The sequence below is a fragment of the Canis lupus genome, chromosome 3 (genome assembly GCF_048164855.1).
Source record: "Canis lupus baileyi chromosome 3, mCanLup2.hap1, whole genome shotgun sequence".
In the NCBI taxonomy this organism is placed as follows: domain Eukaryota; kingdom Metazoa; phylum Chordata; class Mammalia; order Carnivora; family Canidae; genus Canis; species Canis lupus.
The window spans coordinates 48,645,632-48,658,938 of NC_132840.1; the positions used below are offsets into that span (position 1 = coordinate 48,645,632).

Here is a 13,307-nt window from a genome sequence, read left to right on the forward strand (position 1 = left end):
AGAGAGTGTAGTGTCATGTCAGATTTGTCATAATGAAAAAAAAGTTGAAAACAGCTTTACTCCTTACCCAAGGGGGAGGGTGAGTAAGGCCTGGAAGACCCAGTGGAGAGTCTTCGTCCAACTGTCTGTACTGTGTCTGCTGGTGCTGGGGAGCAAGATCCCAGCCGGAGGAAGCCCATAGGACTGGTGTTAGACCTTCGTACCACTGTAGATCTGAAAAGAAAAATAAAATTATTGGCATATTCTGGGACTCTCGTCCTTTTTTTCTAAAACTTCATAACAACATACCATGGAGTAGAATTTTTAAAAATATATAATACAGTCACATGGAACAAATATAAAATGTATAAAATTATATGGCGTGAAGTCTCCCTCCCATCTCCCATCCTTGTATTGTCTGTCTCTTTTTTTTTGTCTGCCTAATTCTTGACACTCCCTCAATTCTATTCCAAAGGTTACCACTATTTCTAGTTTCTAATATATCCTTCCAGAATTCCTTAATTCATATACAAGCAAACAAGCTGAAAATATAATCTTATTTTCATCTTATTTTAACAAAGGTAATATATACTATACCAACTATTTTCAAATTTTTTTTAAATTTTAGGTTCCCTTTATACTCTTAAAATTACTGAATATCCCACAGATTTTTGTTGTTTATTTTTAAGGAGAGAGATGGTGGTGGAGGGGCAGAGAGAGAGAAAGAAAGAGAATCTTAAGCAGGTTCCACGCCCAGCACAGAGCCCAACATAGGGCTTGAGATCACGACCTGAGCTGAAATAAAGAGTTGGACACTTAACCAACTGAGGCCCCCAGGCACCCTATCCCAGAGTTTTTATTTATGAAATTTATATCTACTGGTATTTACTGTATGAGAAGTTAAAACTGAAAAAAATTGGTAATTAATAATTCATTAAAAGTAATAATCTTATTACACATAATGTAAGATTATGAAGATTAATTATATCTTCCAAACAAAATAAATTCATGAGAAGTATGACACGGTTTTATATTTTTGTAAATCTCTCTAATGTGTGGCTCAATAGATGACATATACTCAGAATTGTTTCTGCATTCAATCTTTTATATAGCACAATATATGGGGGAATGCACATGAAGAAAATCCAGCCTTACACAGATATGTAACCAGAAAAAGAAGGAATATTTTGGTAGCCTTTTCAGATATTTGTGACACTCGTCTTTGATATTACATCAAGACTCAGAAATTTCTTTCTTCTTTTTTTTTTTTTTTAAGATTTCATTTATTTATTAATGAGAGACACAGAGAGAGGGGCAGAGAGGCAGAGACACAGGCAGAGGGAGAAGCAAGGCTCCATGCGGGGAGCCCAATGTGGGAATCGATCCCAAGACTCCAGGATCAGGCCCTGGGCCAAAGGCAGGTGCTAAACCACTGAGCCACCCAGGGATCCCAAGACTCAGAAATTTCTAAAAGAATAGTTGCAATGTGGAATCTGAAACCATGCCAATGAAATTTTGTACTCTATTACATTAGGCTCTAATCTTTTGCAAATCTTGTATTTGGACTGGATCTTTTACCTATACAGGATTTTTAAACATTTGGTATTTTGAAAAATGTTGGTTGCATGAGTTATGCAGATATTCCAAAATGACCAACCACATCATATAATATCAAAAAGTCTCATCCATACCAAGATATCACCACAAATCTTAACAGAAATGACCATGAAGACCTAACAGAATATCAGCGAGGGTGACAGAACATGAGAGACACCTAACTCTGGGAAACGAACAAAGGGAAGTGGAAAGAGAGGTGGGTGGGGGGGATGGGGTGACTGGGTGACAGGCACTGAGGGGGGCACTTGATGGGATGAGCATGGGGTGTTATGCTATATGTTGGCAAATAGAACTCCAATAAAAAAAAATACAAAAAAAAAACCAAAACCAAAACCAAAACCTAACAGAAGCTGTCAAGATCTCAGTGGTGAATACAGGTTTTTAAAAATTCTAATTTTTGCTCTAGAGCTCAAATTTTATGTCACTTGTTTACTAGGCAGACTTAGTTCATTTTCAACGAAATGGCTGCCGATGCCCACAACCTATAGCTCAGTTGTTCTTTCATGAAAAAATGGTGTTTCGGGCAGCCGGGGTGGCTCAGCAGTTTAGTGCCACCTTAAGCCCAGGGTGTGATCCTGGAGACCCGGGATCGAGTCCCACGTCAGGCTCCCTGCATGGAGCCTGCTTCTCCCTCTGCTTGTGTCTCTGCCTCTCTCTCTCTCTGTTTCTCTCATGAATAAATAAATAAAATCTTTAAAAAAAAATGGTGTTCCATGAAAAAAGGAGCTAGTTCAACTTGCAACTAGAACAATCATACAAGTGCTTCTCCTTAAGAGAACTACTCCAATGTTTGCCAAAAGGGCTCTATGCCCACAAGCCACTTAAGGTTGTGATTTTCAAAGAGAAATAGTAACTTTTACCGGTTTGTTAAACACATTCCTTGGTACCACTAATGTGTGGTGGTAAAAGATATGAAAAATCACCACGCAGTTGAGTGCCACTACCTTGATGCATTTTAAGGCACCAGCAGTTTGCACATCGCTGCTTTTGCACCATTAGTGCATGTGTCAACATAGTGAGAAAAAAGCAAACAGTGTCCCAATATCATTATGAAAACACTTTTGACCTTATGGAGCTTTTGAAAGGGAGCCACACACAAACCACACTTTGAACGCCACTGCTAATTCTGCTATCAATTTGCTTTTTTCATTTTATAATATACCTTGGGAAATTTTCTACTTCAGTGCATACAGAGCTTCCTTCCTCTTTATGGAAGGCGTTCCACTGTCATAGATGGATGTTCATAATTTAGTCACTTACTCGTGGGCACTTGGCTTATTTCTCATCCTCTGCTATTATAGCAATTAACAACCTGTATAATATATGGAACTTCGTACACAGGCAAGGACTGTGTATCTACAGAACAAGTTACCAGAAGTTAAAGTGCTGGATTCAAAAGATATATGCATTAATAATTTTCACAGATATTATCAAAATGTCCTTTATAGAAACTCTCATGAGTTTTCATCTCATCCTATGAGATACTGTGAATCTTTTTCCATTCATTGAACTATGAATTTGGTGGGACCTTTTAATCTAAAATCTTGTATTCTCCAAGAAAACTTTTTCTTGATTATTTCCTGGATATTTTCTTCTTCAACATTTTACTTGTTCTCTCTGGAATGCCTACATTAACACTTGAATAATTTTTATTCATAGTTTCTGTCTTCCCTATTTGATTCATCTATTTCACATATGGCCTCAACTTTGTCTTCCAACATTTATTTTTATTTCAGTTACATTTTGCAATGTCCAAGAGGTCTTTTTGATTTTGATTGTTTTCAAAAGCATTTTGTTCTGATTATGGATGCAGTCTCTAACCTACTTCTAAGGGCAAAAAAATAAACATTTTTGAAATAAGTTTTCTTTTCTTTGTCCAGATTGTACTTTTGTTTTCAGCCTTATGCCTCACTTGCATCCCTGCCCTCTCTGAACTCTGTGGGACCTGGGTCTCGGGAGCACTGTGGAGCACTCTGACACCCGTCCTCCTACAGCAGGCACCCCTCTTTCATCTTCCTTCAGTTTTCCAGAAGTGTGCTGAAACCTTTCACCTGCTGAGCAGATATTCTTTATTTTCCTTGTCTTTGTGGACTTAGACCTTTTTGTTCTTACTACATTAGTGGGGTTTCAGGATGTGGAGGAAATAAATAATATGTAAATGATCTGCTATAACTGGTGAGATTTCATTTTCTTTAACAAGTTCTTCCTTAATTCTTAAGAATTATCATATATACATATCACACTATTATTATCCAGCTAAGCTTAAATAGCTTAGTTCAATAGATGCATTACAAAAGTTTTTATTATTCAGTTTTGTACCTGTTCATTATATACACATGTAAGAGATTATGTCAGCCATGGAAACAATAGATCTTTCAATAACAACAAAATTTTTAAAAGGGAAAAGAAAAAATACTCACCTTGGAGAACCATGTAGATTTGTGCCAGAGCTGGCAGTAGATGTAAGGTTCTGCTCTATGCGCTGATAATTCCGTATCTGAGTAGGAACTGGAATTGGTGCTGTTTCACTGTGAGGTGACACAGTAGGCTGGCACTGCCTGCAACCATAATTTATTGAAAAAGAAAAGACATCCAAGTAAGACTGTTTTTCTTTCATTTGATACCTTGGTGATATTTAGAGAAAATTTTAGAAGAAGCCAAATGATCACTTCCACGTGAATAAAAAACAATCATCTCAAAAATAAGGCCAAAAAATCACATTAGTCATTTAAAGAACTCTTCAGGCATTCATAGGCATGTTGAAGACAAAGAATTATAACAAGATCTGGAAAAACATTCCTCTACAACAATAGGAAAAGTCTGTAGGTTGGCAAAACTCAGTTTCATCTGCTCACATTCTGCTATTCATTATTATGTGAGGGAAAAAATATTTCTAGGAAAATATGCTGGGTAAAAGAACAGGAAGTTCAAGAGCAAAGATGACTGGAATGTTTACAAAAGCATGAATGCAGTAAGCATTCCCAAAGAACTCTGACTTTTAAAAAGACTGAATAAAAAAAAAAAAAAAAGACTGAATATAACACTGTACAATTCTCAAAGCACATTACTGATCTAAAGTCCACATGCTAAAGTGTTAGTATTGGGTTTCTGTAATAGCCTCTTTCCTTGCTTTTCATAAATTTAAAAATAATGTGTCCTTTCAATTCAATTTACAAACTAACAAAAAACATCAGGGACAATACTGGACCTTAAAAAAAAGATGATTTATTTCATTCTTCTGCCTTTCCTTTTTTTTTTTTTTTTTTAAAAGATTTTATTTATTTATTCATGATAGATATATATAGAGAGAGAGGCAGAGACACAGGCAGAGGGAGAAGCAGGCTCCATGCAGGAAGCCCGACTCGGGACTCGATCCCAGGACTCCAGGATCACGCCCTGGGCCGAAGGCAGGCGCTAAACCGCTGAGCCACCCGGGGATCCCCCTGCCCTTCTATCATACTAAAAAAGCCACACGAGTCTAACACTTTTTCTCAAATTACAACATTACAAATATAAAGAGATTGTAGGTCTACTTATCTAACAAACAGTATGATTATCTTCTATAGTGTCACTTTAGAGCTTTTTGAACCATTAGAGTATTTCATATTTAAATAAAAAGAAAATCTGATCCATAATAAAGCTCTTAGTTGCTTTCCTCCATACCCATTCACCCAGTCTTTCTTACTAGCAGAACTCAAATTTTATGGAAGGTGGTGATTTGCTCAGTGAAATTATGACACATCCCAGACTCCTTTGCAGCCATGGGTGTGGTCATATACCTTTCTTGGTTAATGAGATGTAAATGGAAATCTATCTATTCTCCCTCTTTCCTCCTACCCAGAACATGGGTATACTTGCTGGAGCTTCAGCAGCTACTTTTAACCCATGAAGAACAGGCCAAAAGAATTGGAGACAACTTCCTTGAGCCACAGAAATGAAGGCAACAACTATTTATTTTGACTTCTCATCTTGCAAGAAAACTAAATCTTTAGTGCTAACCACACTATAGTCAGTACTATTGTTTCTAGCTTTTAGTCTATAAGCTCTATTTTTCATTTAGGTAATTGCCATTAAGTTTCATGTATTTATTTATCCATCCATCTATCCATCCATCCATCCTTCTATATTGAAGTATAGTCGACACATGATGTTATTAGTGTCAAGTGTAACATTAAGTATCTTTTAAATGCAATGATTTGTGATTTTAATATATATATATACCTGATTATGAAGTTGACCCATAACCTGAAAATTAAAATAAACAAAAAACTTCTACTACTGGAAACTAAACAGCTTTATGAGACTTCACTATCTCTGATGCCTGTAACCCAGCGCACACAAAGGCCTTAGAAGCTAAATTTCTTGATAAGAGAACAACCAGCACAGCCATCAAGGATCAGAATGTGAATGAAGAGACATCACTTTTCTACTGTCTCAATTCAGTGAGTAAGTAAATTGTTGGTGAAGTACATCTGGGAATTTTTTTTTACATATACATTGTCAACTTCTAATATTTTTCCTGTACTTGTTAATCACCAAAGGGAAATTAGAACATAATAAAACTACTCTAAGAAGTAAACTCAGCAGCTTCATACATAATTCAAAACACCTCTCTCGGAGAATCTCAAGCAATCCTCTCTCAGCAGGTGAGAAGATGAATAGCCATGGCAGGTGTTCTATAAATGTGGTCTCCGTCTCTGGACAGAACCTTCAAGCAGACTTGCTCATCTACAAAGTCTTCCCTGGAAAAATTCCCAGAGCTCCTGCTAGTAAAGACCACTACAGCCACTTTTCTGTCTAGCTTTATATTAATAACACAATTCAACCATTACTTGACTCCCTAAGCCCAAGGAGAGGAGAGGGAAGGTCATTGTATGTATGCCCTGAGTCTCCAGCACATCCTTTCCATCTCCAGTAGGTGCAGCAGTTCAGAGGATTCTCCATGTGGAAAGTTGTCTTTGACCTGCGTGGAATACCAGAAAGACTGAGCAGTCTGTCCACAATACAACAGACTTTTATTTTACTGAAATGAATCATTTTTGTCTGGAGGTCAGAGAATTTCCTACAAAGATAAATATTTCAAAATAATTTCAATAAGGGCAGCCCCAGTGGCGCAGCGGTTTAGCACAGCCTGCAGCCCAGGGCGTGATCTTGGAGACCCTGGATTGAGTCCCACGTCAGGCTCTCTGTATGATGCCTGCTTCTCCCTCTGCCTGTGTCTCTGCCTCTCTCTCTCTGTCTCTATGAATAAATAAATAAAATCTTTAAAAAATAATAATAATAATAATTTCAATAAAAGTGAGGTTCTAAGGAAAGAACGAGGTATACTACCACTAACATTACAAAGACTGGCATATAAGATGATAGTTATTGGGACATGGAAATACAAAATTTTAATGGCTCTGCAAAGAAGGTCTTGTACCTGCACTGAACCATTTTAATTTTGCATACAGCATATTTTAATGTATTTTTAATAATTTGTCTCCACATGCACTTAACATCTTGTGGTAGACTATATTATTCTTTTCAAAATAATACCTCTCTCTGAACCCCTTTCTACACTCCCTCCCATAACCCCTGGAAGTAGACTGAAAGAGCAGCTCCCATTTGGGACACGCTGTTCTCAAAGTAGAGGGAAACAGACTGATGACAGAAGACAACCTTTCAGAGTTGTTATTTAGTTCTGCTATCACTATTTCCCCCTCTCTTTTAAGACCAGAATGCCCCAATTTTTATATAGAATCTAAGAGACAAGGATGCCTGGGTAGCTCAGCAGTTGAGCGTTTGCCTTCAGCTCAGGGCGTGATCCCGGCGTTCTGGGATGGAGTCCCACATCCAGCTTCCTGCATGGAGCCTGCTTCTCCCTCTGCCTATGTCTCTGCCTCTCTTTCTCTGTGTCTCTCATGAATAAATAAACAAAATCTTTAAAAAATAATAATAATCTAAGAGACAAAAGCACCAAAAGAACCTATAAATCTATGTTACTATTAGGAACTCATAAGCAATCTGTGACATCAATAACATAGGGCAGGTATGCTCTCTATAGGAGCAGAGTTTTTGTATGCAATTGAAGTTATCAGTTTAAAAGGAATTGTTGTAACTTTTAAGATATTTTAGGTAGTCCCAAAGTAACCATAAAGAATATATCTATAGAATATACACAATAGGAAATGAGAATCAAAGCATGTCACTACAGCAAGATCAACAAAACACAGAGAAGGATAATAAGAGAAAACCTACAAAAAAGCCACAGACATATGTAAAACTAACAAAGTAGCAATAACAAATCCTCCCCTATTAGGCTGAAAGTACAAGGATGGAAAAAGATATCCCAGGAGCGCCCTGGTGGTGCAGTCAGCTGAGCATTTAACTCTTGGTTTCAGCTCAGGTTATGATCCCAGGGTCGTGGATCTCATGTGAGATGGAGTACCATGTCAGGCTCTGTGCCCAGCAGGGAGCCTGCTTAAGATTCTCTCTCCTTCTTCCCCGCCCCAAGCTTTCTCTAAAATAAATAAATCTTTAAAAAAAAAATAGATATTCCAGACAAATGGTAACCAAAAGAGAGCAGAAGTGGCAATATTAGTATCAGACAAAAGAGACTTTCAGTCAATCATTGTTATAAAAGACAAAAAAGGACACAATTAAAGGATCAATTAACCAACAAAATGTAACAATTATAAATATCTATGCACTAAACATCAGTGCTCCCAAATACATGAAGCAGATATTGACAGAACTGAAGGGAGATATAAACAATTCCACAATAACAGCTGAACAATGTAATACTCCACTTTCAATAATGGACAGAAGAGCCAGATGAACAAGCAATAAAGAAACAGGGCTTGAACAACATTCTAGACCAAATGGATCTAGTAGACATATACAGAATATTCCTCCCACCACCAACAGAACAACACATGCTTTTCTTAAGTGCACATGAAATATTCTCCAGGACAGACCGTATATTAGGCTACAAAACAAATATTAAGAAATTTTAAAAGACTGAAATCATACAAAGCATCTTTTCCAATCAAAATGGATAGAAACTAGACATCAACAGAAGGAAAACTAGAAAATCCACAAATACATAGAAACTAAACAACATACTCTTAAACAATAGGTCAAAAAAGAAATCACAAAATAAATTTTAAAATATTGAGAAAAAAATGTGAACACAATATACCAAAATTTATGGAAATAGGGAAAGTAGTGGTAAGATGGACTTTTATGGCTGTAAATGCTCACATAAAAAAAAAATCCTCAAATCAAAAACTTAACTTTACCCCTCAAATTAGAAAAAGTACAAACTAGGCGCGCCTGGGTGGCTCAGTCAGTTGGGCATCCAACTCTTGCTTTTGGCTCAGATAGTAATCTCATGGATTGTGAGATCAAACCCTGTGTTGGGCTCTGCACTTAGCAGGGAAGTCTGCTTAAAGTTCTCTCCCTCTATCCCTCCCCCAACTCATACTCATGCTCTCTCTCTCCAAATAAATAAATTAGTGCAGATAAACAAAATTGAGAAAATAGAAAAAAAATCAAAGAGTTGGCATTTTAAAAAAATCAACAAAACTGACAGGTAGATTAACTAAAAAAAAAAGAGAAGACTCAAAATCAGAAATAAAAGAAAGAACATGACAACTAATGTCACAGAAATAAAAAGGACTGTAAGAGAATACTATGAACAAATTGGGTAACCTAGAAGAAATGGATACATTTCTATAAACAGATAGCCTACCAAGACTGGATGATGAAGAGAAAAATCTAAACAGATCCATAACTAGTAAGGAAATGGGATCAGTATTCAAAAACCTCCTAACAATAACAAAAATCCAAGACCAGATGGTTTCACGGGTGAATTCTACCAAACATTTAAAGAATTAACATCAACACTTCTCAAACTGTTCCAACATACTAGACGAGGAAACACTCCTGAACATCTTCAATGAGTTCAGCATTACCCTAATATCAAAGCCACACACAGATACAAAAAAAAAAAAAAAAAAAAAAAAAACAGAACAATTTCCCTGATGAAATTTGATGCAAAATACCATGACCAAATGTGATTTATAATATACCCTGCATTAATGGAATGAAGGACAAAAATCACATGGCCATCTCAATTCATGCAGAAAAAGCATTTGATAAAATCCCAACATCCTTTAATGATAAAAAAGCATTTTAAAAACTAGGAATAGAAAAAAATTACCTCGATATAATAAACACCATATATAAAAACCCATAACATCATACTCGCTGGTTAAAGACTGAAAGCCTTTCCTCTATAATCAGGAACAAGACAAGGATGCCTGCCCTCACCACTTCTATTCAACATAGAATTCCTAGCCAGAGCAATTAGGCAAGAAAAAGAAATAAAAGGCATTCAAATTGGAATGGGAAAAGTAAAATTATTTCTGTTCATGGATAACATGATCTTAAATGTAGAAAATCCAAATGAGTTCACACACAAAAAGCCATTAGAACTAATACATTCAGGAATGCCTGGGTGGCTCAGCAGTTGAGCATCTGCCTTCAGCTCAGGGTGTGATCCCAGGTCCAGGGATCGAGCCCTGGATCGGGCTTCCTGTAAGGAGCCTGCTTTTCCCTCTATGTCTCTCATGAATAAATAAAATCTTTAAAAAAAATAATACATTCAGCAAAGTTGCAGGATATGAAACCAACACACAGATATAAGTAGCATTTCCATATACTAACAATGAACAATGCAAAAAGGAAATTGAGAAAACAATGCCATGTACAATAATATCAAAAAGATAAAATACAAATAAGTCTAACCAAGAAGGTAAAAGATTTATATGTTGAAAAGTATAACTGCTGGAAAAAACTTAAAAAGATTTATATGTTGAAAGTAACAACATATAAAAAGATTTATATGTTGAAAAGTACAACTGCTGGAAAAAACTTAAAAAGATACCCCGTCTTTATCAACTAGAAGATTTAGTACTGTTAAGATGTCAATACCACCTAAAGTGATCTATACAGATCAGTGTCATCTCTACCAAAATCTCTATGGCATTTTTTGCAGATAGAAAAAAACCTATCCCCAGAAACTCATATGTAATCTGCAAGGACCCTGAATAGTCACAACAATTTTGGAAAAGAATAGTCAAAACAATTTTGGACAAGAAAAACAAAATAGTAGGTTTCATACTTCCTGACTTCAAATCTACAGTAATCAAAACAATGTGCTTAGCATAACTACAGACATAGAGACCAACAGAATGGAATAGACAGCTCAGAAACATACCCTTGCATATATGGACAAATGATCTTCGACAAGGATGTCAACACTGCTTGATGGGAAAAGACAGTCTCTTTAGCAAATGGTGCTGTGAAAACTAGACATCCACATGCAAAGAATGCAGCTGGACCCTTACCTTATACAATATACAAAAACGAACTCAACATGGATTAAAGAGCTAAATATAAGACCCAAAACCATATTAACTCCTAGAAGAAAACATAGGAAAAAAGTTTCATGACACTGGATTAGGCAATGATTTCCTGAACAGACAACAGAGCAAAAAATAGACAAATAAGACTACATCAAATTCTAAAACTTCTACACTCAAAAGACACATCAACAGAGTGGAAAGACAATCTTTGAAATGGGAGAAAATATCTGTAAATCATGTATCTGATAAAGGGTTAATATCCAAAATATATAACAAACTATAACTCAACAACAAATGATATACAAATGGCCAATAAGTATATGAAAAGACACTCAAAACCACTAATCAGAGAATTGCAAATCAAAACCACAATGAGATATCACCTCACACCCATTAAGATGGTTATTATCAGAAACAAACAAACAAACCAGAAATAACAAGCGTTGCTAAAGATCTAGAGAAACTGGAACCCTCCCATACTGTTGGTAGGAATGTAAAATGGTACAACCACTATGGAAAACAGTATGGCAGCTCCTCAGAAAATTAAAAGTAGAAATACCACATGATTCAGCAACCCCAATATTGGGTATATACCCAAAATAATTGAAATCAGAGTCTCAAATAAATATCTGCACATTCATATTTATAACAGAATTATGCACAAGAGCCAAGAAGTAGAAGAAATCCAATTGTCCGTCAACAGATGAATGGATAAGCAAAACACAGTATATATATATTATATAGAATGGAATATGGTTCAGCCTTAAAAAGGAAATTCTGACAAATGCTACAACGTGGATGAACCTTGAACTATGCCAGTCACGAGAAGACATATATTGTATATTCTATTTATATGAGGTATAAGTCAAATTCATAGTGAAAGTAGAACAGTGGTTACCAGTGCCTAGAGGTGGGAGAAATGGGGTGTGCTAATAATTACATAATGAGTACTGAGTTTTCATTTTGCAAGATGAAAAAGTTCTGGAGATGGGTTGCACAAAATTGTGAATATACTTAATGCTACTGAACTGTAAACTTAAAAAGGGTGAAGACAACAGATTTCATGTGCTTTTTACTACAATTTAAACTTTTAAAAAAGAAATGACCAATTGTGAAACAGAATAAACTTTAGAATCAGAAACATGGTCAAAGTTCCATAACTTTACTCACAAAAAACAAAATATGAAAAATCTTTTAATATACTTATAAACATACCCTCCACACACCAAAAACTCATTTGAAGCACGTCTGCCAGCAGTCCCCATTGGCATATCATCTAAAGGAGAAAGAGAAAAATACCATCAGTTCTGCTCTTCCACCTGCTTAAAAAATGTAAATTGTTCCAACATTATTAGGAAAACTCTGAGGACAACACAGATTTACCACCTGCCTATGTTGCAATTTCCTCCATGAGTAAAAGCAGGTTAAAAACCATGAGTAAAGGGATCCCTGGGTGGCGCAGCGGTTTAGTGCTTGCCTTTGGCCCAGGGCGCGATCCTGGAGACCCGGGATCGAATCCCACGTCGGGCTCCCGGTGCATGGAGCCTGCTTCTCCCTCTGCCTATGTCTCTGCCTCTCTCTCTCTCTCTCTCTCTCTCTCTGTGACTATCATAAATAAAAAAATTAAAAAAAAATTTAAAAAAATAAAAAAACCATGAGTATAAACTCTGAAAACACTGCACTCAGCTGAATTCACAGGCTACAACCCTTTGGCGCCCACTCCTATAAACACACATCTGGTCTTTTCAAGGTAAAGGGTTCTATTTATTTCAATGTTATGTATTTCTTCACCATTTAACATGCACAGTAAAAATTGTGCTAACATTTTTATCATGTTCCTTTTGACAACATCACTCACCAACGTTTTGAGTGTTATGCCCCTAAGTCCAATTTGCCCATAAACTCTGGTTTTTATTGAACAATTTTTTTCAGAGAGTGGTATATTTTAGGAACACACATGTCACATTCTAGCACAAATGACTATAAACAAAGTCTAGTTCACCCCAATGTTGGAGCACCCCCATCCTGCATAACACTTTCCTGTCTTGTCTGGGTTGTTGAACAAGACGTAATGGAACCTGGGGCCTCTCAAACACAGTAGCACATGCCATAGGCCATCTTCATCTACTCCTGTATCATCTATATATAGGAACAGAGCTGAGCTCAGAATGCAGGGGCACCTCATTCTTGTTACTGATATTTCCACTATATCACATTGTCTGTATGATTTTAAATGGCTGTAAAGGCATAATTAATGTGTTGATATAAATAGCAATGTTGACCAAATAATATAAACTA

The 13,307-nt window shown here is 36.3% G+C and overlaps 1 protein-coding gene across 9 annotated transcripts in view; it reads right to left on the reverse strand.

Annotated features, from left to right (window-relative positions):
- Positions 1-13,307, reverse strand: part of ULK2 (unc-51 like autophagy activating kinase 2) — an 82,465-nt gene that overhangs the window by 24,501 nt on the left and 44,657 nt on the right. For all 9 annotated transcript variants that reach the window (XM_072820962.1, XM_072820964.1, XM_072820963.1 and 6 more), the window contains 3 exons: positions 12,225-12,285; positions 4,017-4,154; positions 68-213 (listed from right to left, as the gene is read on the reverse strand). In XM_072820962.1, the coding sequence (XP_072677063.1) occupies positions 68-213; positions 4,017-4,154; positions 12,225-12,285 (345 nt within the window). The remainder of the gene's footprint in view (positions 1-67; positions 214-4,016; positions 4,155-12,224; positions 12,286-13,307) is intronic.